A 24586-nucleotide genomic window follows, 5' to 3' on the forward strand; every position below is an offset into this window, starting at 1 on the left:
TGTGATGGCAGCTTATTTACATGGGGGTGCGGGAGAGCGGGGCCTCTCGACTGTGCAGTGGACCGGCGCCCAGCCTGGCCGTCCCACCCAGGCCCAAGGGCTGCTCAAGGCTCCTGGGCGGCGTGTTCTCTGACACAGGCCTGCTGGAGCCTTTAATCCTGGACCCGGAAACCGCCCGGGCCAGAGGACTCTTCAGAGCTCTGTCGTCAGTGGCAACTGGTGTAGTTAACTGTCTTCAGAAGACAAGGCCCCTAGTAGTTTCTCAGGAACAGACAGTGCCTGCTCATAAAAGCATCAAAAGAAGGGTGGGCCTGTCCCTTGACCGAGCCTTCGGGCCACCTCCCTCCCCCTGCCTCAGGGGAACAGGGCTGCCCAGAGCCTTGGAGATGACCTTCTCTGATACCCCTCTGCAGACTCAGAGAGGTTTAAGTGACTCAACAACGGGCAAGTGAATGACAAGTGAGCCCCAGGCTCTGACTCCCAGTGTGGGCCAGTCCCCTAGGCAGGTCTGGGGCGCCCTTCCTCTAAGCCTTGCTGTTCAGAGCGGCGCCTCGGGCTCAGCCTACCCTGGGAGAGGCCCCCGACTCCAGGTGCTCTCAGGAGAGCGCCAGGCCCTGTGCTGGCACAGGCCACAGAGCCTGCTATGTCTGGTTTCTTCGAAGCCTTCAGCCAAAATGCCAGTGATCCCAGTTGCCCCAGCCCCTGCCGTGGCGTCAGTTACCTCCACACCCACCTCGCTGCTCTGTAATGGGGGAGTGAGGGGTGGGCCGGTGTCCAGGATCGGGGCAGCTCAAGGTCTCCTGAGGGCTGAGGAGGGAGTTTGCACAACCTGACTGTAACCCAGGCCCCACTGTAGGCCAACACTTCATGTGTGGTGAGAGGACAGCGGATTGTTAGTTTATTTTTGCTAAGAGTTTCTAGGTGGTAGGCACTGTCCCAAGGGGGAATGGTCCTCAGCAGCCCGCCGGTTCTCACACTTCGGAGCCAGAAGGTCCCTGGCTCCTCAGCCTGGGTGCCGGCAGGCCCCTCAGGAGGGGACCGAGGTTCTCCCCACCACGGGTGCTGAAGAACAGGCCCCAGGAGCCTGCCCCCCACCCCAGCGGCTAGAACAGGAGACAGGGGCCGAGAACCTGCTCTGCCAGAGGAACTTCTCAAGAGGGGCGCAGGGGTGAGGGAAGCAGACCGCTGTCACCCCACCCCAGGACGGGGCTCGCAGGGAATGCCGAGGCCAGGACCGGAGGGAGGGAGTATAAATACTGTGAACCGGGCTCCCATCACTGGGCCTCGGCTCTGGCAGCAGGAGCCCCCACACGCTGGGGCTCCCCAGACCCAAAGGGCCCTTCTAGGGTGTTAGGCCAGGCGGGAGGGCTGCACTGTGGCAGGAGAACCCAGACCGCCCCCCCAGGCACCGAGCCTCCACCACTACCGCCCCGGCTGCTGGGAGGCCTGCTTGGCCCGCTGCCGCCGCAGCCGCACAAACGCCTGGGCCTCGCGGTCACCCTTCCGGCTCTCCAGCAGCTGCAGGATCGGATCCCCTGCAAAGAGAGGCGTTTGCGGGTCAGACTCGCCAGACGCAGTACCTGGCAAGTGGCCGGGTCTGCGGTCCCGCCCCGTCCTCCCGAACCTAGGGATGGGCCCACCCAGCCACGCTCACAGGACAGCTTGGCAGACAAGACGGGAGAGGCGTTCGCCGTCCCCCTGGGCAGCAGCGCCAGCCGGAACGCTCAACCCAGCTGCAGCGCAAGAGGCTGATGTGCCTCGGGTGGCAACCATGACCTTTTCAGATAAGAACCTTGGGCCAGTTAACCAACGCGGGCCTCTGTTTGCTCATCAGGAGAACAGCAACAGCTGCCTCGCTGGGTGGTCGTAAGGGAGTGGTGTGAGGGTTAATGGGTCCAGGGCTTAAAACTGGCCGGTCAGAAGTGCTCAAACACAAGACTTAGTCCTCTCATCGAGCTCAGAGGCTGCTCTGCAGGAATGTGCCCCCCGGGCAGAGAGATGGCCCCTCTCCCCAAGCAAAACACAGTGACCTTATCCCACCAGGGAGAGGCTCGCACACCCGACCCAGCTTAGACATCACGGGTCCTTGATCAGACCTGAGATCTCAGCAACACAAGCACCACTCTGGCTCCACAGGCTTCTGCCTCTAGGAAGGTGTTCCTGATTCCTGACCCCCACATGGCTGCCTCTCTTGGGGCTCCAGAGCCTGGCGGCCCCTCCCCCGCATCCCCATGCTGGGCCAGGCCCTGCACTTGCAGTCTCTCGGCCTCTGCCCCACCCAAGGGCTCAGGCCTACCGTCAGGTCCAGGGTAGGTGAGGGGCAGGCGGGTCTGAGGCACCTCTCCAGGCTCCTCTGTCCCTGCCAGGCCGGGCACGGAGCGCAGCGGCAGGAAGGCCTCCCCCTCCAGGTCATCGGTCCCCAGCGTGTCGTGGTCCAGCACCGTGAGCAGGAGGCACGCCCCGTCCTTCTGGCACGGCTCAGCAGGCACCAGGCTAGGCGGGGGGACAGAGTCAGCTCAGCTGCCCTCCCCACCTAGTGCCACGGCCACCCACCCCTGCAGGTGGGCTCGCCCAGACAGGTGGGGATTAGGATCGCGTCAGCTCTCAGCCTGGCATATCTTGGGGCACACGCTGTCATGCCTGCTCTGACTGTGGGCTGATGCTTTCAACCAGGGGCCCCTGTGTACCCAGGTCCCCCCTGTCTTGGGGAAAAGAGGACCCCGGAGACAGGACCCTTCCCTGAAAGCAAGCCTCTCAGTCCTACATGTGGGAGGAGTCTCCCCAACAATGCCCCCCAACTCCACCCGCAGGGTGCAGGCTTGAGGCATGTGCCACCAAACGCTTGTCTCCACTGCCTCCTCCCTGGGACTCACACCGGTCATCTGAGGGGATCCCCTGGGCCCCAACTGGGATGAGCAGGCCTGAGGCGGTCCGGGGTTGGGGAACACAGCCAGTGTAGGGACCACTCACAATTCAAAGGTCTCATCAAACAGTGGATGAAGGTCCTTCTTGTGCTTTTGGGTCTCCCGGGGGGCCAGCTCAGGGAACTCATGCCTGGGTTCCAAGGTCAGCTGGACAAAGGGGTCGCTGGAGCCTGGCAAGTGGCCCGGGAAGGGACGTTGGCCAAGGATGATACCCCAAGCCCTGAGTGCAGTCCGCACCCCAGCAGCAGTGCCCTGCCCGCTAGCACTGCCTCCTCGTGGTGGTCCCGGGGAAACACACCGAGTGCCCAGGAACTCGGGGGGACCCTAGCGCAGACGCGGAGAGCGGCCGGGGCAGCCTCCACTCACCATTGGAGTCCAGGGGTAGCAGGTTGGAGGCGCTGAGCAGCTCCACACGCAGCTTCTGCTCGGAGGGGCTGTAGGAGGCTTTGACGGTGACGGCCCCGAGCTCTTCGGAGGTGGTTGCTGCCTGGGGGCGGGGCGCAGGGGCGAGGTCAGCGGGGGCCGAGCGGGCGGGGCGGGGCTCCAGGTGCGCGGTGAGCGCGGGGCCTCACCTGCTGCTGGAGGCGGCAGCAGAAGTACCTGTTGACGAGCTCCCGACTGGAGGCCGCCTGCAGCTCCAGGTCCCTCTGCAGAGCCTGAGGAGGGGACACACCCTGAAGGGTCACCCCCAACCGCAGCCCAGGGCTGCCCTTCAGAAGGCCACAGCCGATGGGGAAGCCCACAAAGTGATGTGGAAAGCACCGGGCGCCCTGGGACCACAAGCCAGGGTTGCCCCGGCGACAGCCAGAGGCACCGACGCGGCGGGCTCCGCAGGTGTGTCTCAGTTGCCCTGCCCCAACGGGCTTTAGAAGAACCTCACATTCGGTTAAATGTTCTGCTATTGCTGTCTTAAATTTTTCTTTTTATTTTTTAAAGAAAGGGCCCCCCCCAAAAAAAAAAAAGAAAGAAAGGGCCCATATCTTCCTTTTGCACTGAGCCCCGTAAATTATGCAGCAGGCCCTGGACACGGGCGAGCACAGGAAGGCAGGCGCCCCAGGGCCGCCAGCTCACCCAAAGGTCCCTACCTGAAAGGCGGCGGTGTGCAGGGCCTCGGGCGGCAGGCCACAGCCCTCTGCGTAAAAGCAGATCTCCAGGTTCTGGGTGGGGGCGAGAGGTGAGAGATGAGCCCCCCAGGCCCTCGTCCCAGCAGGGTCATCATTGTTGTCACAGGTGTTATTACCTGTAGCGCAAACTTCAGCCTGCTGGAGGCCAGGAGGCAGCTCCGCTGGGAGGCAGCCACCTCTGCCAGCACCGTGAGCGTGTGTGTCCAGAGCAGACTCAGGAGGCTGGGGAGACGTGCAGAGGGATGCAGCACACAGGACGGGAGGACAGAGAAGAAAGCCGAGATGCTCTTGAGAAAGGGGAGGCCTCAGGGCCCCCAGGCCTGCCCCCAGGTCCGCCCCGCCCCCACCATCCACTTGGTGGGACTTCACTGGTGGGACTGGACCTGGGGTGCAGGCAGGGTAGGGAGGGGGGCTGGTCTCCTGAGGGAAGGCGGGGGGCAAGGGGCAATCAGGCCCAGTCCTATTCACAAGCTCGTGAAGAATCCTCATAAGATTATCAAACCCCAATAAACAAGGGGGGGAGGGGGTGGTCCCCCAGTGACGGAATCTTGAGTGAAGATGCAAGTGGCCAGGATGAATAGGATCTCATGGATCAGCAGGTACTACTTGCAGGGAGAAAAAAAATAGCAAACCAAGCCACAGTCCATCCTAATAATGACCTGAAATAACTGAAATTTCACTTGTCAAAGTAGAGTCAGGCAGAGAAACACATACACAAAAATGTGTGCTTAAGGATAGGGGAGGTCTAGGGGCTTCCCTGGTGATCCAGTGATTAAGACTCCGACTCCGTGCTCCCAATGCAGGGGGTCTGGGTTTAATCCCAGAGAACTAAGATCCCACACACAGCAACTAAAGAGCCCGCAGATGTGCTGCCCCGACGGGAGAGGAGCAGGTCTCCGGGGGCCAGCAGCCCTGTGTGGGGAACCAGTTGGCATCATCGTCACCGTCCTCACGGCGGCTCAGTCACCGACCACTTCCTTTGTTGCAAACTCTGCTCTCAGCACCTCACGTGACTCATTTAGTCCTCAACAGAGGCCAGAACTATGATCAACTGCACAGAAAACTTGAGTAATCTGCTCAAGGCCATCCACCAAGCAGCAGTGAAGCTGGAGTCTGAATCTGGGTCATCCAGAGCCCACGCCCTTGACCTCTACCCTCTGCTGCCTGGTGTTCGGGGCCCTGCTTCAAGAGACCCTAATGGGAAGCTCTCCTGGAACATGGGAGAGGAACATCCAGGGAGGGAATATTGGGGAGGGCAGAGCTTGCGGCCCCCGGAAGATGCAGCCCAGGGCCAAGGGAGGGCAACCAGCAGGTTTCAGCTCAGCCCGAGGTGAAGTGGACGGGCTTGTGCAGTCCTGAGCACCCTGACCTGGGCAGCGAGCATTTTAAGAACCCGGTTGCATCCTCCGCCTGAGGATGGATGCTGAGGCTGGGCAGGAGGGGCAGGAGGGAGGATAGAAGCAGGCGGCGAGACACCACAGGGCAGGCGGCTACTACAGACCTGCTGAAGTTCTCCTGCACCAAGTTGGTGTTCATGTAGCAGAGCTTCACCTCCAGGAACTTCATCAGGGGCAGAATGGCCTGGGGAGGGGTAGCAGCAGATCTGGCTCTGGCCCATTTGGGTCCCACCCCCATCCCCTCACCCTGACCCGGAAAGGAAACAGGGCCAGGAGCTTTCCTGCCCGTCTCTGCAATGTCTGCAGAGTCGACCCCGGCCCCAGTGGGCCCCAGCCAACTGGCCTCCTCTACAGCCCCTGAACCTGCCAGGCCTGGTCCCGCCTTTGCCCGTGCTGTTCCCTCCCACAGAAATCCTCATGGCTCCCTCTCTTGCTTCCTTGAGATCTTGACTCAGCTGTTACCCTCTGAGTAAGGCCTTCTCTGGCCACTATCTAAAACTACAGTCTTCAGGGACTTCCCTGGTGGTCCAGTGGTTAAGACTCCGCACTTCCACTGCAGAGGGTGCAGTTTCCATACTGGGCAGGGAACTAAGAGCCCACAAGCCACATCATGCAGTCAAAAAAAGAAAAAACAATCCTTTGACCCTTCCCACTCCTGTGTGTGTTTTTTTCTCTAGAGAGTTTATCATTATCTGATACATGTGAGCTTCTCAGTGGCACCAGTGGTAAAGAACCCTCCTGCCAATGCGGGTTAGGCGTAACAGACGCGGGTTCGATCCCTGGGTCAGGAAGATGCCCTGGACGTGGGCATGGCAACCGACTCCAGTATTCTTGCCTGGAGAATCCCATGGACAGAGGAGCCTGGTGGGCTACAGTCCATGGGGTCATGCAAAGTCGGACATGACTGAAGTGACTTAGCACGCACGCACATGTAGACATATATGTGTTTATACACACACACATATGTATAGTTCCAATAATAGCTACAGTGACAGTTAATATTTAGCTCTTTTAACCTCCCCTACTAGAATGAAAACTCTAGGAAGGCAGGGATTCTTATCATGGTGTCCATCGCTGTATATCCCCAGTGTCTCAATCAATACCTGGGACAAAGTGGGTGCTTAAATAATTGATGAATTAATGATTAACATTCTCCCAAACCCTGATAGCTCAGTTGGTAAAGAATCTGCCTGCAATTCGGGAGACCCTTGTTCTATTCCTGGGTCGGGAAGATCCCCTAGAGAAGGGAAATGATACTCACTCCAGTATTCTGGCCTGGAGAATCGGCCAAAGAGTCAGACAGGACTCAGCGACTTTCACTATTCTCCCAAACAGTCAAAGGTGTACATTACTATCCCTGATTGCAGATGTGGAACCTGAGGTCAGCTGGCCTGAGTAACCAGGACAGTCATGTGACTAGGCAGTTGAGAAGGATGCAGGGCTATCTGGCTGCAAAGTCTAAGCACTCCCCCACTGCACCCCCACACTGTCAGTGCTAGGAGAGCATGTGGGATGACCCAGCCCCACCCTCTTAGCATCCAAGGAGGAAACTGAAGCCAGGAGGGAACATTCCTTGCCCACGTCTGGGGAGCTTAACTCTGAAACCTCATGGCCTTCAGCCCCCTGCCCACCCTAAGCCCCTTGGCAATCCCTGACCCATGCTGCTGGCAAAGTCAGTGAGCAGGGCGGGCCACTCACGTCTTCAGGCAGGACGGACTCCCTGATGCCCACGAGTTTCTGGATGTGCTTGGCAATGCCCGCCTCCAGCTAGAGACACAAAATGGAAAGAGGGAGGCCAAAGGTGTGAGTCGGGGGGGTCGGGAGAGGTTGCTTGGGGCCTGAGTTTAGGTTCAGGAAGGGGAGGGGGCGGGGCACTGACCCCAGTCCTGCTGGGAGAGGACTTCAGGCTGAGGTTGGGTGGGGCAGGGGGTCACTGTGGGTCAAGCAAATCACCTGCTCGGCCAAGGTGCGGACGCCGGTGCGGATCTCATGGCCCAGCCCCGCCAGGGCGCCCTGCAGCTGGGCATGCAGTGTGTTCTGCAGCTGCTCCTGCTCCAGCACAGCCCCCACCCGCTGCTCCAGCGCCTCCCATGCCAGCTGGGCGGGCAGCTTGCCGATCACCAGCCGCAGCTGCTCCATGTCATTCACCACCACGCACAGCTGCAGGCAGGCAGGGGCACAAGGAGGCAGGCTTTCCTGAATAGTGTCAGCACTGGCCAGCTCTACCCCCAGCCCAGTCCAGCCCCCTGCTCCGGCCCTTACCATGTTTGCTGCCTGGCCTTGGTCCTTCTGGCCTGCAGAGAGCTCCCGGGCACGGGCCTTTATAAGGCTGCAGTACACCAGGGCCAGCCGACAGGTGTCCTGGGGCAAGGAGGGGATGATCAGTTTGGTGGGGGAGGGTGCCAGGAGAGGCAGGTAGGGGAGGCACAGGAACTTCAGTGTCCTGGGGAATTTAGGGTGGAGTGTTGTGGATACGGCTAGGGTGAGAACTGGGACTTCCCAGGTAGCTCAGTGGTAAAGCAGCCGCCTGCCAGTGCAGGAGACACAGGTTTGATCCCTGGATTAGGACGATTCCCTTGGAGAAAAGAGAAGTGAAAGTCGCTCAGCCGTGTCCAACTCATTGCTACCCCGCAGACTATACAGTCCATGGAATTCTCCAGGCCAGAATACTGGAGTGGGTAGCCTTTCCCCTCTCCAGGGAATCTTCCCAACCCCGGGATCCAACCCAGGTCCCCTGCATTGCAGATTCTTTACCAGCTGAGCCACCAGAGAAGCTCAAGAATACTAGAGTAGGTAGCCTATCCCTTCTCCAGCAGATCTTCCTGACCCAGGGATCAAACCAGGGTCTCCTTCATTGCAGGCAGATTCTTTACCAACTGAGCTATCAGGCAAGCCCTTCCCCTGGAGAAGAAAATGGCAATCCACTCTAGTATTATTTTTTTTCCCTCCTAGTACTTTAATCCCACTCCAGTAGTCTTGCCTGGGAAATCCCAGGGACAGAGGGGCCTGGTGGGCTGCAGTCCATGGGGTCAAAAGACCTGGACATGACTTAGCAACTAAAACAAAGAAGCCAGTGGCTAAGACTCTGTCCTCCCAATGCAGGGGCTCAGGTCCGATCCCTGGTCAGGGAACCAGAGGAGAACCTGGGTGAGAATTTGGGAGAAATGGTGGAGTGGAAATGAGGCTGCACCTCCACGAACTTGACAGTGATCATGAAGGCCTCCTCCGGGTCAGGCCAGTCCAGCTGCTGGGCAGTGTGGCTGATCTGGGCGAAGCAGGTGGACAGATCCACAGCCGACGTGCTGTGCTTGATTAGCTCTCCCAGGGGCACCAGCTAGGAGGTGGGGGAATGTGTAGAAAGGAGAGTTCTAGGCTTGCCAAATCCATGCCCCTTCCGCCCCACTTCCATCTGCAAGCATCCAGAGTTCATACAGCCAGCAAGCTCAGAGCCTCACAGGGGGCTGCAAGGCGCACAAGCAGGGCTCCACTCACAGCCCGCAAGCTGCCAGGATGGGCCCTTATGGGAAGCCACGGTTTATCCCGGAGTGTTACAGGAGACAGCGTTTCACACCTGCAACTGGCCTCAAAAGCACCGCTCAAAGCTGGTTACCCGCTTCCGCACCTGCTGCAAGGTCCCGGCAGAGCCGAAAGCCACACCCACAAATCTGGGACTCCGTCCCTAGCAGGCCCGACCCCTACCTGGTCCATCTGGACTGCACGCTGCACGCGCGCCAGGGCCTCGCTGTAGGTTTTCTGCAGCCAGGACGGGATGGCTGGCTGGAACCAGCGGTGGAAGCCTTCCAGGGCCAGGACGCCATCCCTGGGAAGAGCAGGGGTCAGCCTGGGGGGCTGAGAGCCCTCCTCGCCCCGCAGCCAGTCGACTACCCACCTCTCCGAGGGGAGCGGGCACAGCTGGTAGAGCTCCTTGAGGCTGATGTAGAGCTGGAACAGGCTCTCGCCTACCTCTGGGGTCACCGAGCTGCCCACCAACGCGATGTGGTCCTGCACCCGCTTGGCCACCTGAGGAGGGAAGGCGTGGTGGGCGGAGCTCCAGAGGCAGGCACGAGGGGGGGGCGCGGCCACGGGACGCGGGGAGCCTCACCAGCCACTGCAACTCCAGGAAAGCCATGGAGAAGAGGTCGATCTTGAGCACACTGGAGGAAAAGCAGCACGTGTGACCTGGCGGCACATAGTCGGGTCCCTCCGCGAGCCCCGCTGCCCCACCCCCGCCCCGCCGCCCGCTCACTTATGGAAGATCTTGTTCCATGTGCGCTGACACTGGTGCAGGTCGCCAATGATGTCCTGTACCAGGCTCAGTAAGGCCTTGCCCATCTCCAGCAGCCCCTGGCAGGGACAGAAATGAGCCAGGCAGGGCTTCGAGCGGTGGACATCCGGTCCCACCACCTACCCACCTGGCACGAGCCCCTCACCTGCACCATGGGCTGATGATGCTGCTGCTTCAGGTGGAACCATCCCACGGTGCCAGTCTGGGGGCAGAGAGGCCGTGAGCAGAGAGGGGTGCCAGGCTCCAGGCATGCACCCTCCCCACCCCCAGGGCGGTCACCGTACCCGCAGCGCCTCGGTCACCAGGCTGGGCAGGGGGGCGCTGTCTGGGCACAGTTCCCCAAAGGCCTTCATCTTGCACATCTGTACCAAGACCCTGGGGGGATGGGGAGCCGTGTCCAAGATGCCGCTGCCCCACGGCCCCCCTCGTTCCTCCGGCAGGCTGCCCACCCCTCCCCTCCACCCCCACCCCCAGCCCAGAGGCGCCCCCAGATGGGGGCGGGGGTCACCACTGACCTGAGGAGGGACTGCAGCCGGGCTGGGGAGTCAGGCACCGAGAGAGGAAAGACAGACCGGAACCTCCGGATGAGGGAGAGGCCATAGGCCAGCAGGGAGCTGAACGAGGTGGCCAGCTCCTCCAGCTGCAAGGCCCGGAAGGTTCCGTGAGGTGGGGGCTGCTTTAGGGGGCCGAAGCCATTCCCTGAGCCCTGCCTGCCCAACAACCCCCACCCCCAGCTCCCCCCAGCCCACCTGCTCGGCCTTGAGTCGGCCCTGGATCCACTGGTATTCGATGCTGGTGATGGGGAAGAGGAGGCAGCTGCTAGGGAACTCCAGGGTCTGGTAGAGACGGCTGTAGGCCAGCCACTGCCTGTGGCGGACAGGAAGCCCTCAGCCAGCTGGGGGACCTCCTTCCCCACAGCTCGCCTGGCCTGGGGAGGCGGTCGGGGTGGACAGTGCCCAAACCTCCCCAGCCCCACTCTGCCCCAAAACCTCCCGGGGTTTCTCATCAACCTTTAGGGGCTGAAAACCAGTGACTGAAAATAACCCATGGGATTGCTTTTGTTCCCATAGTGAAAGTCGCTCAGTCATGTCCGACTCTTTGCGACCCCACAGACTATACAGTCCATGGAATTCTCCAGGCCAGAATACTGGAGTGGATAGACGTTCCCTTTGCCAGGGGATCTTCCCAACCCAGGGATTGAACCCCGGTCTCCGGAATTGCAGGCGGATTCTTTACTGTTTGTGCCACCAGGGAAGCCCTTTGTTCTCATAAGGGCTTTTTAAAACATGTAAATGAATTGCCCTGTCTCTTAAATTAGAATCTTTGTGATTTTAAAATTCAGGACTTCTTGCTTCTTTCGAAAAATCAGATTTGGAGACTTAAGCCTTCAAGTCCATGTCCAAGTCAGCCAGAGCATCCCTTTAGAGAGCTGAGGGGAGACTTCACAGAGGGGGCGAGCGGAGACAGCAGGAGGGTGAAGGAGGCTGGGGCGGGACAGCAGCGCAGGACAGGCCTCCACCATTCAGGGATGCAGCGGCCGCCCGCACTCCTGCTGGGGCCCTGGGGCTGGGGCGGCAGACCAAGCTGCCCAAAAGGACTCAGGTGATGTCAGAGAGTGAAGCGTCCAGAAGGCAGCCATGATGGATGGGGGAAGCCAGGCTTCCCTGCCCTGACCCCCTGCCGCCCAGCAAGGTGGACAGCCCTGCCGCTTCAGCGTGAATCTTTCATGGGAAGCTGGAGATGTGGATCTGCATGGGAAATCTCCAGATTTTAAAAGTTGGTGACTGGACTTCCCTGGTGGTTAAGACCCTACCTGCTCATGCAGGGGACACAGGTTTGATCCCTGATCCGGGAAGGTGCCCCATACAGCTAAGCCCATGTGCCACAATTACTGAAGCCCGCACGCCCGGGAGCCCCGCTCCGCAACAAAGAGAAGCCACTGCAATGAGAAGCTCGCACACCACAACTAAACAGTAGGCCCTGCTCGCCGCAACTAGAGAAAAGCCCACACACAACAACGAGGACCCAGCTTGGCAAAAAAACAAAAAGTTGAGTCAGTGGCCAACTCAACTTAAAACTCAAAACTTAAAATACACAGTTTGGTCCCCAAACAGAAATCTCTGGAGGGTTAGACTTGGGGCTGCCAGCCTGAAGGAGGGCAAGTAGGGAGGGAGAGGGTGGTGCGGTGCAGATGGCCTTCGGGCGCTCTGGCTGGGCTGGGCACTCACGCCAGGGACCGGTGGAAGTCCGACAGGTCCTTCTGCGTGGCGTGGAGGAAGAGGATGGTGGCCGCCTGGGAGCTCAACAACCCATCCCAGGAGGTGCTCCCGGCCTGAGGAGGCAGGCGGAGGAGTGTCAGGACCTGGCAGGCAGGCCCTGGCCCCGCCCGGCCCTAGCAGGGCAGTACCTGGTGCTGGGTGACCTCGTGGGACACCAGCTGCTGCAGGAGGTGGAGGTGTACCGTGTAGCTGGGCTGGGAGCGGCTGGCCTTGGTGGCTCTCTGCGGGGGGGCCCCAGCAAGGCTGTGAGCAGAGGACCTCACGCCTGGGGCAGCCCCTCCTCCCCACCCAGCCGGGCCACCTACCCGCTTGTGGATAAACTGGAACTGGAGGTGACACTGACCGCGGTCCGGGTAGGTATCTGTGCAGGGCTCCAGGGGGTACCAGTGATCCTCACGGCAGCGCAGATCCTGGCAGGCCGGGCAGGCAAGAGGTGCTCACGTCCTTGAGCCGCAGGAGCCGCTAACGCTTGGGGGCCAGGGAGGCGATGGGAGGCAGACCCCAGGCTCCACCCGGTATAGACCTGAAACCCCTCCCTTGGACCCCTCGTCGCCCCCACTCCACTCACCTGTAGTCTGAGAACCACGTTTCCCAGAAAGTCGTCCTGGCCTTTGTCCTTCCGGGCCTCCTTAAATATCCTGTCCCAGGGAGAGGGGCAGAGCACCTGGCCAGGTCAGGCTGGGATCTGCTCCCTACCTCTGGCCACCTGGGTCCAGCCAGAGCCTCCAGTCCAGCCACCAGGGTGCACGTGGTGGGGGGGCTGCAGGCAGAAGGAGCCCCGATTCCTTCCCTGGGGAGAACCCCATGGCACTCACCTTCTCAGCCCATGCAGGTCTGTGAGCTCCCCAAGCTTCTGTCTGACGGACTCCACGGTGTCCATGTCCCTGGTGTGGGCAGAGACTTCAGCAGGAGGTGAACAGCATGTCCTGGGAGCCCCCGGCTCCTTCCTGCCAGGCTCACTCCCGCCCCTTCTCTTACCCACCCCAGCGGGCGGGGCTCACCCCTTACCACATGTCCAGATGAAAGCTGGCGTTGCTTATGTCCTCAAACTCTCTGTAGTGAGAAAAGAGCATGGTTGAGGGGCTTGGACAGCTAGGCCCCCTGACAGGTCACTGGACCCCAGGCCTGAGCCTGCCATCCTCAAAGTCAGTTCAGTTCAGTTCAGTTGTTCAGTCATGTCCAACTCTTTGTGACCCCATGGACTGCAGCACGCCAGGCCTCCCTGTCCATCACCAACTCCCGGAGTTTACCCATGTCCTCAAAGTTACTCATCCTCAAGTCTTAGCCCTTGCCTGCCAACTCCTTCTCCTTCTCAAATGCATCATCCCCTTCTTCACCCCCATTAACCCAGACCTGCCTGACCCCCCCTCCCCAGCACGTGGCATTTGTGACACTGCCTTGTCCTGTCTGGCCTCCGGTCTGTCTTCCTTGCCTTGGGAGCAGCCTCCTCCTCCGCCAAGCCACGCTCTCTCCCCCAAGCCAGGAAGTCCTGCTGATCTCACTGATGGGGGGCACCCCCCCCACCCGACTAGCCCCTGACGACCAGAGGGGGTAGGAGCCGAGGCAGGACCACGTACAGGATGAAGGTCTCGTCCCAGACGGGGTTGAGCGTCTGGGTGATGACCTGGGTGCGGTGGGTCTCCTCCTCGGGGATGGTGTGCTTCACCACAGCCTTCTGCCGGCGCCGGAGCCCCGGGCTACCCCCGGACACCGTCATCCCCTGCTCGATGCCCAGCAGGCAGTAGGGGTCACTGAACCCTGGGGAGGAGGGGGTCAGGGAGGTAGCCAGGGTGTTGGCTAGGCTCCCAGGTAGAGTCCTTATCACCCTCTCTCCATCCCAGACTCCAAGGGCCAGGGGCCAGCAGCCCCCAGCTGAGCCCCAGGGGACATTTGGGGGATGGGAACTCTGGGACAGGCTGTGACGGGGAGAGGAAGGAGCCAGGAAGAAGGCTCCGGGTCCCCATCGCCTACTCACCGCTGACATCCTTGCCCAGGATACCCTTGGCTTGTTTCACCGTTGCCTTCAGACAAAAGACTGGTTTCTGGAGCGACAGGAGGTGGGGGCTGAGTCCCCGAGGGAGCTGGGCTTCCCAGCACCCCTGCTGGCCCAGGGCGGCCCTGGCGGGTTACCTCGAGCTGCTGGACACACTTTAGTATCTGCTGATGCTCCTCGGGCTCCATGCAGAAGGCCTGGTGGGGCAGGAGTGTGGGAAGCTGGGGGCACGGGGTGGGGGCGGCCAGGCTGCAGAGAGGCGGGTGGGAGGGGGCTGGGCTCACCTCCTGCAGGTACCGCAGCAGCTCGGAGGACTCCCTCACATGGTTGGGCTCGGGCTGCCCCAGCCGGTACAGGACGGTGTAGAGAGCTTCCTCGTAGAGCAGGGCCCGCTGAGACACGGCAGGGTCACCGCGGGATCCCCCGTCCACCCACCACAAGGTCTGAGCGCCACCAGCCACCCTGGCACCCACAGCACATGCCCGATGCGGGGACCAGGCGTCCGCACACACAGGGAGGGGAGAGGGTTGAGACCCAGCCTTGGCAGGGGGTAGGGGGCTGTTTGGGAGGATGCTGGCCCGCTTTCTAGCGCCCCTCTGTACCCCCAAAACACCCCGATTCTTACCTCCTCAGGCGACAAGTGGTGGGATGAAGGCTCGATCTGGGGAGCAAGGTAAAAAGACAAGGTGTCCCAGGGGCCTGGACTGGGGTTTGGATGCCCGTACGGCTCCCCCCAGGGCAGGCCCGGCCCGAGGGCTCGGGGGCCCCAGCATCCGGCGTCCGGCCCCACAGTGCCGCGCACCTGTTCCCGCGGCAGGCCTCCTGGGGGTCCAGCCCCCGGGCCACCTTCCTTGTCCCCTGGCCTGCCGTGGCTCCGGTCCATCGGTTCTCAGCTGCCCCCCCCGGCAGCGTGAGCTCAGCACGGCCAGTGGCCCCAACCTTCCTTCCTTCCCCAGAGGAAACAGGGCTGCTTATCGGTGGCTCCGCTGCACCCCAGCGGCGGAAGTGAGGCCCAGCAGCGAGGTGGGAGACTGGGGGTCATGCCCAGCGGGCCTGGGGACTGCTCAGCGGGTCCCCCGAAGCCCAGCCCACAGCAGCGACACTCCTTGCCTAATGGAGCCCATGGAACTGGACGAGCTCAGGATGGCCAGCAGGGGTAGGGGTGGGGGCCGTGGGCGGGCGCGGGGGCCCACCAGAGGGAGGGGTCTCAGAGAGGCTCAGACCCTGGGCCTGAGGCTCTAGGGAGCCCAGAGAACTCCACTGGCCGACTCCGCTGTTCGGCCAAAGGCTCCACCCGGGCCGAGGTAGGGCCAGGGAGGGGAGTAGAGCTGCAAGAGGTGGGGCCCCGCACCCAGAGCCGACAGAGCCCCACCCAGGCCTGCTCGGCTGCCCACTGAGGTCCCTCCTACCTCCTGAGCCCGTGGGGGCCGGGGATCCTGCAGATCTCTGACCCTGTGGCGCCTTATCTTGATGGCCTGGCGCAAGAGGGGAGGGCGCCGCTGGGGCCGGGAGAAGAGCGTAGCCATGGTGTCCAGCCCTGCCCTTCCCCTCTGCCTGGGGGAAGATAGTGAAGCCGCAGGGTTATGCAAGGAGCCTGGGGCTGCCACCTGGTTCCAGGGGAGGGGGAAGGAAGGGCAGGCCTGGGGGTGGGTCAGGTCAGGGTTTCACCACCTTGGGGTGAGGGCCCCTGGCTCCCTGGCCCCTGCACCTTCCTCCCTGGGGCTGGCTGGGATGCTGGGAGGAAGCTGGGAGGACTGGAGCCAGAGGCAGGCTTGGGGGGGCGGGGGGCGGGGCTGCCCCGCCGCAGCCTCCCACACAGGGGCCCTGGGAAGGGTCCAGCACCGTCTAGCAAGAAGCATGAAGGCCGGGGGACAGCAGCCCCCCCGGGTGATTGAGGGAGGCCCACCTGGCCGACGGGTCCTCACCCGCAGCTTCCCGGAATGGGCCGCAGACCTGGAGTTGGGGCGGGGGGTGGGCAGGGCACAGGGTGGGGTCCCCAGAGAGGCGTCTCTCCAGGACCAGCCAACTGCTCAACCTGCTCTGCCCCACAGGTGACATTCCACTGGGCTGACGGGACCAGGCTGTGCCCGGCGGGGACGGCGCCCTCTTCAGATGCCCTTGCAGAGGGTTTCGCCAAGCCCGGGGCTGCTGGGCAGGGCTGGCCAGAAGGAAGGGGCTGGGGAGGTGACTTGGTCCAGAAGGCACAGGACCATGGATGCTTCAGGCTAGGCTGGGCCCCACCACATCCAGGGCCTCCCTCCAGGTCAGGGTCCCGGGGGTGCAGGCCTGGACGTGGGCTGTGGCCATGTCCTGCCCTTCCTGGCCTCAGGCACCAAGGCTCTTCCCAAGGAGGGCGGGGCAGCGACCTCAGGGCAGGGCAGTGACCACACCAGGCATGGAACACCCATCCAGCCCAGCTCCTGTCCGAGGCCTCCCACCTGTGCAGCTGCTGGGCCCAGGAGTACTCCGTGGGTGGACCTGTTGCTGAGCAACCCCCGTGAGATGGACACGGGAGAGGCCTCAGCATCCCGGGCCCAAATAGGTCAAGAGAACAGGGACTCTCAGGCGGGAGAGAACACCACGGCCCTGGGCCTCCGCCGCCTCCACAAGGAGGCCAGACAGCCCCCCTTCCCAAGAGTGCCTCCCTCACCACACAGAGCCAGACAGGGGTCCAGTCACTTCACTTTTACTAGTTCACATTTTGAGCAGACAAATCAAGGTGCAAACAGGATTTATTTCACATTAATATATTAACTGAATTTTTTTTTTTTGTCAAATAAATAGGGAATCCTCTTTAAATAACCATCTCCTCTCTTCACAGCCAGTCCAGGAGCAAGTGAGAGCAAAATGTTAGTGCATCTAGGGGACACAATGCCAACCAGGCGTGAAGCCTAAAGGGGAGGCAAGCTGAGGGGCTGCGAGAGGGCGCGGTCAGCGTCCAGGCCGGGCCCCGGGGCTGGCTCCCGGCCCACCCGGGGCCCCCAAACGGACATGCATTCTCCAGTTCCAGTCTGAGAGGCCCCTTCTAGAGGGAAAGGAGAGGTGAACGGAAACAAATTCCAGAAAGACCAGTGAGGCAGCAGAGGGGCGCTGCCCCCAGCCACGGCTGCCCGCAGGCCACCCACTCCCGGCGGCCGGTGGGAAACTCCAAAGGAAAGGAGGCGAGAGGAAGACCCAGGACAAGGCAGGGACAGGAAGGTGCGCGTGAAGGGACGAGGCTGGCTGGGAGCGGAATGCAGGTGGACAGTCGGTGGGCAGGTGGCCCTCCTCAGCCAGGCACAGACGAGGGCAGACGGAATGTGAGTGGGGCCTGGCAGGGCGCCTGGGGCGGGGGCCGGAGCAGGCAGGGCTTGTGAGACTGGGGATAAAGTGGCTACAAAATCAGAGAGCTGGACTGCGGCGGAGGAGGTGGCCAGAGAGTCCCTCCATGGGCAGAAGCTTCGAGAGCAGGATGGGGACGAGGGGGGTGCCCCCCGCCCCCCAATGGGACGGCTCAGGAAGCCGGCGGGCTCCGGGCTTGCGTGGGAAACTGGGAGGCACCACCCCAAGTCAAGGGGCCCCCCTTCTCTCAAGGCGAGTTCCTGATAATTGTTTTATATCAGAGCTGGAGGAAGGACAAGGCCTTCCCATCATGCCCCACAACCCCGACTCAGCCCCAAGGGGAGGGGAGGAGAGAGCGAGGGGAGGCAGGAGGAGGGGGTGGCGGGGTCTACTGGGTCTTCTTATCTTCAGGGGGGTAGTAGGGAGGTGGTGGAGGCTGGTTCTGAAGAAGAAAGGAAAGATCACGTTAGGACCGTCCGAACAAGATGAGGTCTCTCCCGCCTCTGAATCCCAGCAGCTGGGGCTGCGGGGGCCCCTCCAGCGCGCGCCCACCCCACTCACCGTGGGCATGTAGACGTTGTGTGGGTTGCCCGGGTTGTAATAGGCGCTGGCAGCTGCTTCCGCGGCCTTGGCTTCAGCTGTGAGAACACGCACATTTAGAATGAGCCCGAGACAGGCCTCCCCGCCGCCTCTGGCTGCCCCTGCGACCCCAGAGCCCTGGTGCTCGGTGGCTGGTGCCCAGGACCCAGTTCCACGAATCAAGCAGAGGTTAAGCTTCCCTGAGTGCTTCTGGCATTATCGGGACACCCGTGCACACCTCCCCATCAGATCTTCGCCGCGACACCCCCAGGTGGTTCTGTTGGCACATTTTGTGGACGAGAAGCCTGAGGTACAGAGGGAAACCTTTCCCAGGGAACACAGCCAACTAAAGGCGAGAGAGTGGGCTGGCGTCTACTGATCTCTCTTCACCAATGGCCACCACGCGGCCGGTCCCCTGGGGCTGTCCCTAGGCCAGTGGTCGTGCGCTATCTGGGACTTCCGTGCACCCGTGGGGAGCAGCCCAGGGGCTGAGCTCACCTGCAGGAGTGGAGGGGACATCGGGGCCGCTGACCGGAGGCTCCATGGGCCCGGGGTAGGGCGGCGGTGGGGGCTGCACGTATCCCATGGCCCCGTCCATCATGGGGGGTGCCGGATAGAACTCTGCTCGGCGAGAGGGACGGGACCTGGTGAGCGGCACCGCCCTGGCCCCTCGGCTGGCGCCCCCCCCAGGCCCCTCTGGCTGCTTCGTCCGTCCTGAAGCAGGTCCAAGAACAAGTCTCCCCTCTGCAACCCCCTCGCCTGGGCGGGGGTGGTTAGTGGGCAGGAGGCAGGGGTGCGGGGTGGGCAGCAAAGGTCACACTCACCAGGTGGGGGCGGTGGGTAGGGGTAGCCAGGAGGGCAGGGGTACATTCCATTGGCGACTGGCGGGGGGAAGACATAGGCCCCGCTGGGCATGTAAGAATAACCATAGGCTCCGTTGGGGGCTTCGCCTCGGGAGGCTACAGTACAAGGGGAGAGAGAAGTGAGTGTCTCCGGCCTCGGGCGCAGGGAGCGGCAGGATCCCTGGGTGTGCGCAGCAGACGCGCCTCAGCCCTCCCTGCTCGAGGCCTCCTCGGGCAGGGGGTAGGGCGAGGGGTCTGGGTGGGGAGGAGGTCAGAGCTGGGGCGGAGGAGATGGAGGGAGAGGAGGGGAGGAAGGAGGTCCAGGGAGGGGCAAGAACGGAGCTGGGGGAGCCTGGGGCCAAGGTGAGGAGGTCTGCAGAACACAGCCCTTGGGGACTGCACGAGTTGCCTCATCGGAGCATAAAGGCTAGATTTGTTTCTGTGAGGCCAAGTGTCCTCGAGGCCAGACGGCTCTGGCAAATCGTCCTATACCTGCTCCAGGCAAGGGAACCTCAGCCTTTGGGGTACAGGGCGGTGGTGCTAATTACAGGTTTCCTTCCCACCGCCCTGGTGGTTCAGACAGGAAAGAATCTGCCTGGGATGCTGGGTCGGGAAGATCCTCTGGAGAAGGCAATGGTTACCCATTCCAGTACTCTTGTCTGGAAAATTCCATAGACAGAGGAGCCTGGCGGGCTACAGTCCAAGGAGTCTCAAAGAGTCAGAAAGGACTGAGTGGCTAACACTTTCACTTTCCCTTTCCCAACTCCCAGCCCTGGGCAGCCCGTGGCCCAGGAATTCACCTTCTGACTGTTTAAAAAGCAGAACTAAAAGGAAACAACCCAAATGAACAAAATAGCACACGCATTCTACGTGTCCTCAGCCCCGGATTCTGAGAGCCTCAGTACCTTGAGATGCCACCTGTAACATCCGCTGCCCAAATTCGATGGCGCCCCCGGACATAAAGGTCAGCTTGTAGGATGCAGAGCCTTCCCAGCCACCTGAGAAGAGAACAGCACATCAACAGCTCAGAAGAGCGTTCCGTCTGAAGCGATGGCTGTACGTCCTCTCCAGGCCCCCTCCAACGGCCTGCCACGCACATCGCACGCCAGCACCGCGACCCGGCCAGCCCCCTGCCCACTTTCTGCGCAGTCTTGTGAGCACAGCTGCCCTGGGGCCTCCCACCCCCAGCAAAGCAGCAACAGCTGATCCAAGTTCAGAGCCGACCTCTCGCTCGAGGGGGAAGGGGCGGCGGTGCTGAGAACAAACCTCGACACCTCTAGCCTGGCTTCCGTCCAAAGGGGAACCGTGAGCTCTACAGCAAGGTTCAGGCCAGGCTGAGTGTGGGGGACAGTGAGCGTGGCGCCCGGGTCTCTGGGGTCTGCCAAGAGCCTGCCAGCAACCAGGCTGGGCGCCAGAGACAGGCTCAGGGCAAAGGCCCCTGCCTCCCACGCACCTGACAGAGCTCCCTCCCACCCCTGACGTCTGACACGCGCCCCAGGTCACATGAGCGTTCTCACTGGGGCTGCAGTCGTCGAGCCGCCTTCGCGCGCGCTCTCTGATCTGAGCTGTCATCCTGAATGCCAGCATTTCCCAGCTCTTGGCAACTTCACCCCCCAGTGAATGGCTGGCAGCCCAAGGGCTGGTCTTGGAAGCTACTCCAGAGCCCAGAAGAGGACCAGCTAGGGTGTCAGGGAGCCAGAGCCCCTCTCCAGGGCGGCGGTCAAAGGCGCCACGAGCCCCCTCGTCACCCACCTCCTGCTTCGGCCTTCACCATCCCCTTGATGTAGTTTGCCCCAAACACAGGCTGCTTGATCTCACAGTCCTTCATCAGATAGAAGGGCATCATAAAGGACTTCATGGCATCCTTCGCCTTGGACAGAAAGATGACCTGCAAGGAAAGAGGACAAAGGCCATCACCGCTCGGACCACAGCCAGCCTGGCCACGGCTTCCTGTGTGTGAGGTCGCTGCTCCCAGGGCTGGGGTGGGCGGCCACAGCGAGCACCCAGCAGCCCCAGGGCACTCTCTGCAAGAGCCACCCCCGGAGGGTGACTTTTGGAGTAAAAGGCCCCACGTGCAGCCGGGCTGGGGAGGCCAGATGTGTGAATTCACAAGAAAAATGCGTGACTCAGGCCACACGTGTGAACAGGACGGCCTGCTCTATAACTGATGGGTGGTGAGGAGGCGGCGGACGCGGAGCCTCAGTGAAGAGGCAGCGGGGCCAGGGCCGGGGGGGGGGGGGGGGGGGGAAGGGCTCCCGAAGCCGGGGTCCAGCCTGCGCTCCACAGAACTGAAAGGGGGGAATGGCAGCGGGTGGAAGACCCCAGAAGGGGCGCACTAACCCGCCCGTGGACTCTGCCTGATTGGCAAGGCTCCCACCCCGCGTGCGAAGCACCTGCTGTTTTACACCCACAACTTCAATCTGTGACTGGAGATGCCAACTTGAACCCCCAGAGACAGGGTTTTGAGACCCCCTCCCCACCCCCACCAGGGTCTCCTCTAAGGCCTGTGCGCCTCTCCCCCCTCCACCTCTGTCAACTCTTGGGTGGCCCCAGGCAGCCGTCTTCTTCCAAGAACACCTATTTGTGTTTCTCTGGAAGTCTGAGTCTGCCCGGGGAACTCTTAGGTGAGGCCCATTCTGCAGGCTGGCATTTCTTGCTCTGCTGGGTTTGGCCGGGCTCTCTGCCCAGCCCAGAGACTGCGACTGTGGACCACGCTTATCACCCTGGACGTGCACAAGGGCCTCATGGGCTACTCCTACAGCACTCAAAGTAACCACGGCCTCTCCCCGCAGGCCCAGGTCACTCCAGCAGCTGCACTGAACTCCACGCTGCTTGAAGCAGCAGCTCGGGAATGTGCATGGACTCACTGCCCAGCCGTCAGTTTTGCTGCACGAAGATCCTGGTGGTTCCAGAACCAGGGACATGTGACAGAAACACGCTGACATTCATCAGGGCTCAGAGGCCACTAGACTCACGAGGCTGAGGCTGCCCTAAGGCTCTCACATCAGCCTCCAGGAGCCACGAGTCTCCAAACCAGCTGTCTCACTGTACAACTTACCCGGTATGGGGTAAGGTAGACTGTGCCTTTCTTGGTCCCTTTGAAGGCCTCTGGCACATTCCTCATGTCACTGAACGTAAGCTCAACATGGTCATAGGACATCAGGATGCTGTGAGAAGAGAGGACAGGCCCTGATGAGACTGCTGGAGTCACAATCTATCACCCCCAAGGACTGAACCCTACTGGGTAGCAGCTGCCAGCATGTGGTCGTTTCAACACTGCTGTGAGGAGTGTAACAACACGGCCATGGAAAAAATCACCCCCAAGGACTGAACCCTACTGGGTAGCAGCTGCCAGCATGTGGTCGTTTCAACACTGCTGTGAGGAGTGTAACACGCCCATGGAAAAAATGAGCAAGCTGGGTTCCCCGAACCCCACCCACACAGCCCCGAAGTGACCAGTGTAGGGACTACCCTGGCAGTCCAGTGCTTACGACTGCCCATTCTCACTGCAGAAGGCCCAGGTTCAACCTCTGGTCGGGGAACTAAAATCCCACAAGCCCCAGGGCACAGCCAGGGAAAGAAAAGTGACCAGTGCAGTAGAAGAGCCGCAGGGCTTTGCAGGCACCATAATCCCTCCAATCAGTTTAGATCATCTGGGTTAACTCTTCTGTTTTTCTTCCAAGCCCTTACGGCAGGTGCTCTGTATTTGTTGATTTGCTTTTTTAAAGCCTGATGCACAACATTTTAAGACGTGACTCTCCACCTTACCAAAGGGCTGACTTCAGGGTTTCTCTAAACCTGGGGTGCTTAAGCTGAGTCTGCAGGGGTATCAGTCCATGAGCCCCTGAGATGATCACACACGTGCTTTTTCCTGCGACAGTCCATACCTCTCATCGCTCTCACAGGGATTCTTGATTTGAAGAGTGAGGTTCACTATTTTACACATCAAGCTTTATATGCTGAATGGAGACTTCAGATGCTGTTTACACAACTTTTTCAGGAATGGGGCCAAGCATTTGCTAAAAACAAGGCACACCATTATGCAGCAGCACTGAGTCCTAAACCAGGTAGGAGGCGCAGGAGAATAGATAACATTCTTTTTTTTTTTTTCTCTTAAAAGAACATTCTTGTCCCGGAAAAGCCCCACTGAGAGAGAAAGAACGGTCCCAGGAGATGGTACCAAATGGCATCAGCAGGGTTTGTCCACCCTGGGACTGGCTCACACACAGAGAGGCTACACACCCAGGGCAATGTGAGGTTTCTCTGATTAAAAGACAACACGGTCCAAGTTCACGTGGTTCTATTTGTCTTTTTTCCCCTCCCAGATATCACAACTTCCTTCACTGGGGAGGGGTAAGTGGAAGAGGACCAGTTTCAGAAAAGACAAGGAAAGCTCAGAGTCTCCTGACCAGGAACAGGCTGGGCCTGGCAGACCCTGAGCCAGTAACATGGAGAGTCAGTATTCTGGGCTCCCTGAGTGCTTTCCTCTGACTCAACAAGCATGCCGGGTTACAGCCCTGGGCTGAGTGCTGGCCTTAACCAGCGTCTAGGCTCTGATCCCACCAAGTCTCTTCTGGGGAGACTCAGATTCCTTCTTTGCTCCTTCAAGAGGTGCTTTTGGGTCATCAGAGCTCAACCAGGAATGGCTGGTCTGATTCTCAACGCCCAAGGAGCAAGAGGAAAGAAGCCATTCAAGGAGTGGATGGTAGGAGGAGAGACAGAATTGAGTGGGATTTGGCAGGACAGGTGGGAGACTACTGGGGGAAGTGACCCGAGCCAACAGGAATTCAAGGGAAAGAGGCAAAGACTGAACTTTATAGGAAATATGTCAGGCATCTGACGATCGTTAACTATGAAATTCACCTCTGGGCCTCAGTTTCTCACCTGGAATCTGAGCAGTTCTGGAATATACTGGAAGGCTACATACTGGTAGTTATAAGGCTACTGACTTTGGAATCAAGACTCCTTTGCTGTTTACTTACAGCTCTGTGAGCTCAAGCAAGTTTCTTAACGTCCCTGTGCCTCAGTTTCCTTACATGAAAATGTGTAGAGTAATAGCATCTGCCGCACAGGATTCACATACTGAAAAAAGGCAGAACAGATGCAGCCCCCCTCCCCGACACGCAGTAAACGCCTAAATAAATGGCAATTTTTTTTGTCTAAAGCTCTCCGCGTTCCTAGCGTCTCCTACTTTGGGCAAGGGGTTCGAGAACGACGCGCGGTCTCCACTTGTCTCTGCAAGGCCCCCGCCCCATCCGGCCGCCCGGCCCCTTCCCACCGCGGATCGCAGCATCCCGGCCCCTCCCTCAAGACCCACTCGGCCGCCTGCAGCCCCGCCCCCAGCCGTTACCCCCACCCAGCCACCCATCAGCTTCCTCTCATCACGGCTTCACGCCCAGCCGCCCGCCGCCCACACCCTCCACGTCCGCCCCTCCGGGCTGCTAGGGTTCTTCCGCACTGTCTTCACCTCTCGGTGTTGTTGACGATCACTCCGCCGCCCTCCGAGTGGTTCTTGTTGAGCGCCATAGTTCCTCGGAAAAGGGTCCCGAGCCTGGCGACGCAGTGCGCTTGCGCCCTTCTTCGGTCCGCCCCTGGTGGCGTCGTTCGGATAAGTGCCAGCCAATCACAGTTCCCGTGCGGAGGCTGGCCCTACCGCCTGATCCCGGGCGTCACGTGCTAATAGTTTACGGCCTCGCACCCCTCCCCCTCCCCGGTTGCGCCTGCGTCACAAACAAGCCCGAGACTACAACTCCCAGAAGGCAACGCTCCCTCAACCCCGACCTCTCCCTACACGCTAGCGGGAGGATTCATTCTGGAACTTGTAGTCTCCGAGACCACAGGC

General features: G+C 60.8%; 2 protein-coding genes across 6 annotated transcripts; both read right to left on the reverse strand.

The window, feature by feature from the left end:
- Positions 1–891: 891 nt before the first annotated feature.
- On the reverse strand, positions 892–15727 carry UNC13D (unc-13 homolog D). Of its 4 annotated transcripts, none has more exons than XM_065909422.1 (32): positions 15674–15727; positions 15412–15556; positions 14628–14663; positions 14287–14394; positions 14140–14199; positions 13985–14051; positions 13587–13767; positions 13018–13062; positions 12825–12893; positions 12578–12647; positions 12315–12419; positions 12138–12230; positions 11959–12062; positions 10480–10597; positions 10246–10370; positions 10015–10105; positions 9876–9932; positions 9692–9789; positions 9548–9599; positions 9335–9465; positions 9145–9265; positions 8636–8779; positions 7708–7806; positions 7399–7605; positions 7144–7212; positions 5550–5629; positions 4165–4270; positions 4010–4081; positions 3497–3580; positions 3291–3411; positions 2297–2493; positions 892–1535 (listed from the first exon to the last, which is right to left on the reverse strand). In XM_065909422.1, the coding sequence occupies exons 2-32, from the start codon at positions 15526–15528 to the stop codon at positions 1275–1277; spliced, it is 3288 nt and encodes a 1095-aa protein (XP_065765494.1). In that variant the 5' UTR covers positions 15529–15556; positions 15674–15727; the 3' UTR covers positions 892–1274. The 4 variants fall into 4 exon arrangements, with proteins under 4 accessions (XP_065765494.1, XP_065765493.1, XP_065765496.1 ...); XM_065909423.1 differs by lacking the exon at positions 15674–15727 and adding an exon at positions 2971–3094 and having other exon boundaries at positions 1280–1535; positions 15412–15602; XM_065909421.1 differs by lacking the exon at positions 15674–15727 and having other exon boundaries at positions 15412–15602.
- A 989-nt stretch (positions 15728–16716) lies between these two features.
- Positions 16717–24335, reverse strand: WBP2 (WW domain binding protein 2). 2 transcript variants are annotated; one of them, XM_065910324.1, is made up of 8 exons: positions 24212–24335; positions 21803–21911; positions 20497–20632; positions 19650–19742; positions 18727–18861; positions 18401–18523; positions 17885–17961; positions 16717–17765 (listed from the first exon to the last, which is right to left on the reverse strand). In XM_065910324.1, the coding sequence occupies exons 1-8, from the start codon at positions 24268–24270 to the stop codon at positions 17712–17714; spliced, it is 786 nt and encodes a 261-aa protein (XP_065766396.1). In that variant the 5' UTR covers positions 24271–24335; the 3' UTR covers positions 16717–17711. The 2 variants fall into 2 exon arrangements, with proteins under 2 accessions (XP_065766396.1, XP_065766397.1); XM_065910325.1 differs by lacking the exon at positions 18727–18861.
- Positions 24336–24586: the final 251 nt, after the last annotated feature.

This window comes from Muntiacus reevesi, chromosome 18 (assembly GCF_963930625.1).
Source record: "Muntiacus reevesi chromosome 18, mMunRee1.1, whole genome shotgun sequence".
Lineage (NCBI taxonomy): Eukaryota > Metazoa > Chordata > Mammalia > Artiodactyla > Cervidae > Muntiacus > Muntiacus reevesi.

Bases quoted from the DNA above. Each gene is read 5' to 3' on its own strand.
- UNC13D (XM_065909422.1), bottom strand. From the start codon at position 15,528: ATGGCTACGCTCTTCTCCCGGCCCCAGCGGCGCCCTCCCCTCTTGCGC. The intron at 12,648-12,824 runs GTGAGTGCCATG...TCCCTGGGACAG, and splicing joins GACCTGCATGGGCTGAGAAG to GATATTTAAGGAGGCCCGGA. The intron at 10,371-10,479 runs GTGGGCTGGGGG...CGGGCCTTGCAG, and splicing joins GCCGACTCAAGGCCGAGCAG to CTGGAGGAGCTGGCCACCTC.
- WBP2 (XM_065910324.1), bottom strand. From the start codon at position 24,270: ATGGCGCTCAACAAGAACCACTCGGAGGGCGGCGGAGTGATCGTCAAC. The intron at 20,633-21,802 runs GTAAGTTGTACA...CTTTCCTTGCAG, and splicing joins TCTACCTTACCCCATACCGG to GTCATCTTTCTGTCCAAGGC. The intron at 17,962-18,400 runs GTGAGCTCAGCC...GTGTTCTCACAG, and splicing joins TGTCCCCTCCACTCCTGCAG to CTGAAGCCAAGGCCGCGGAA.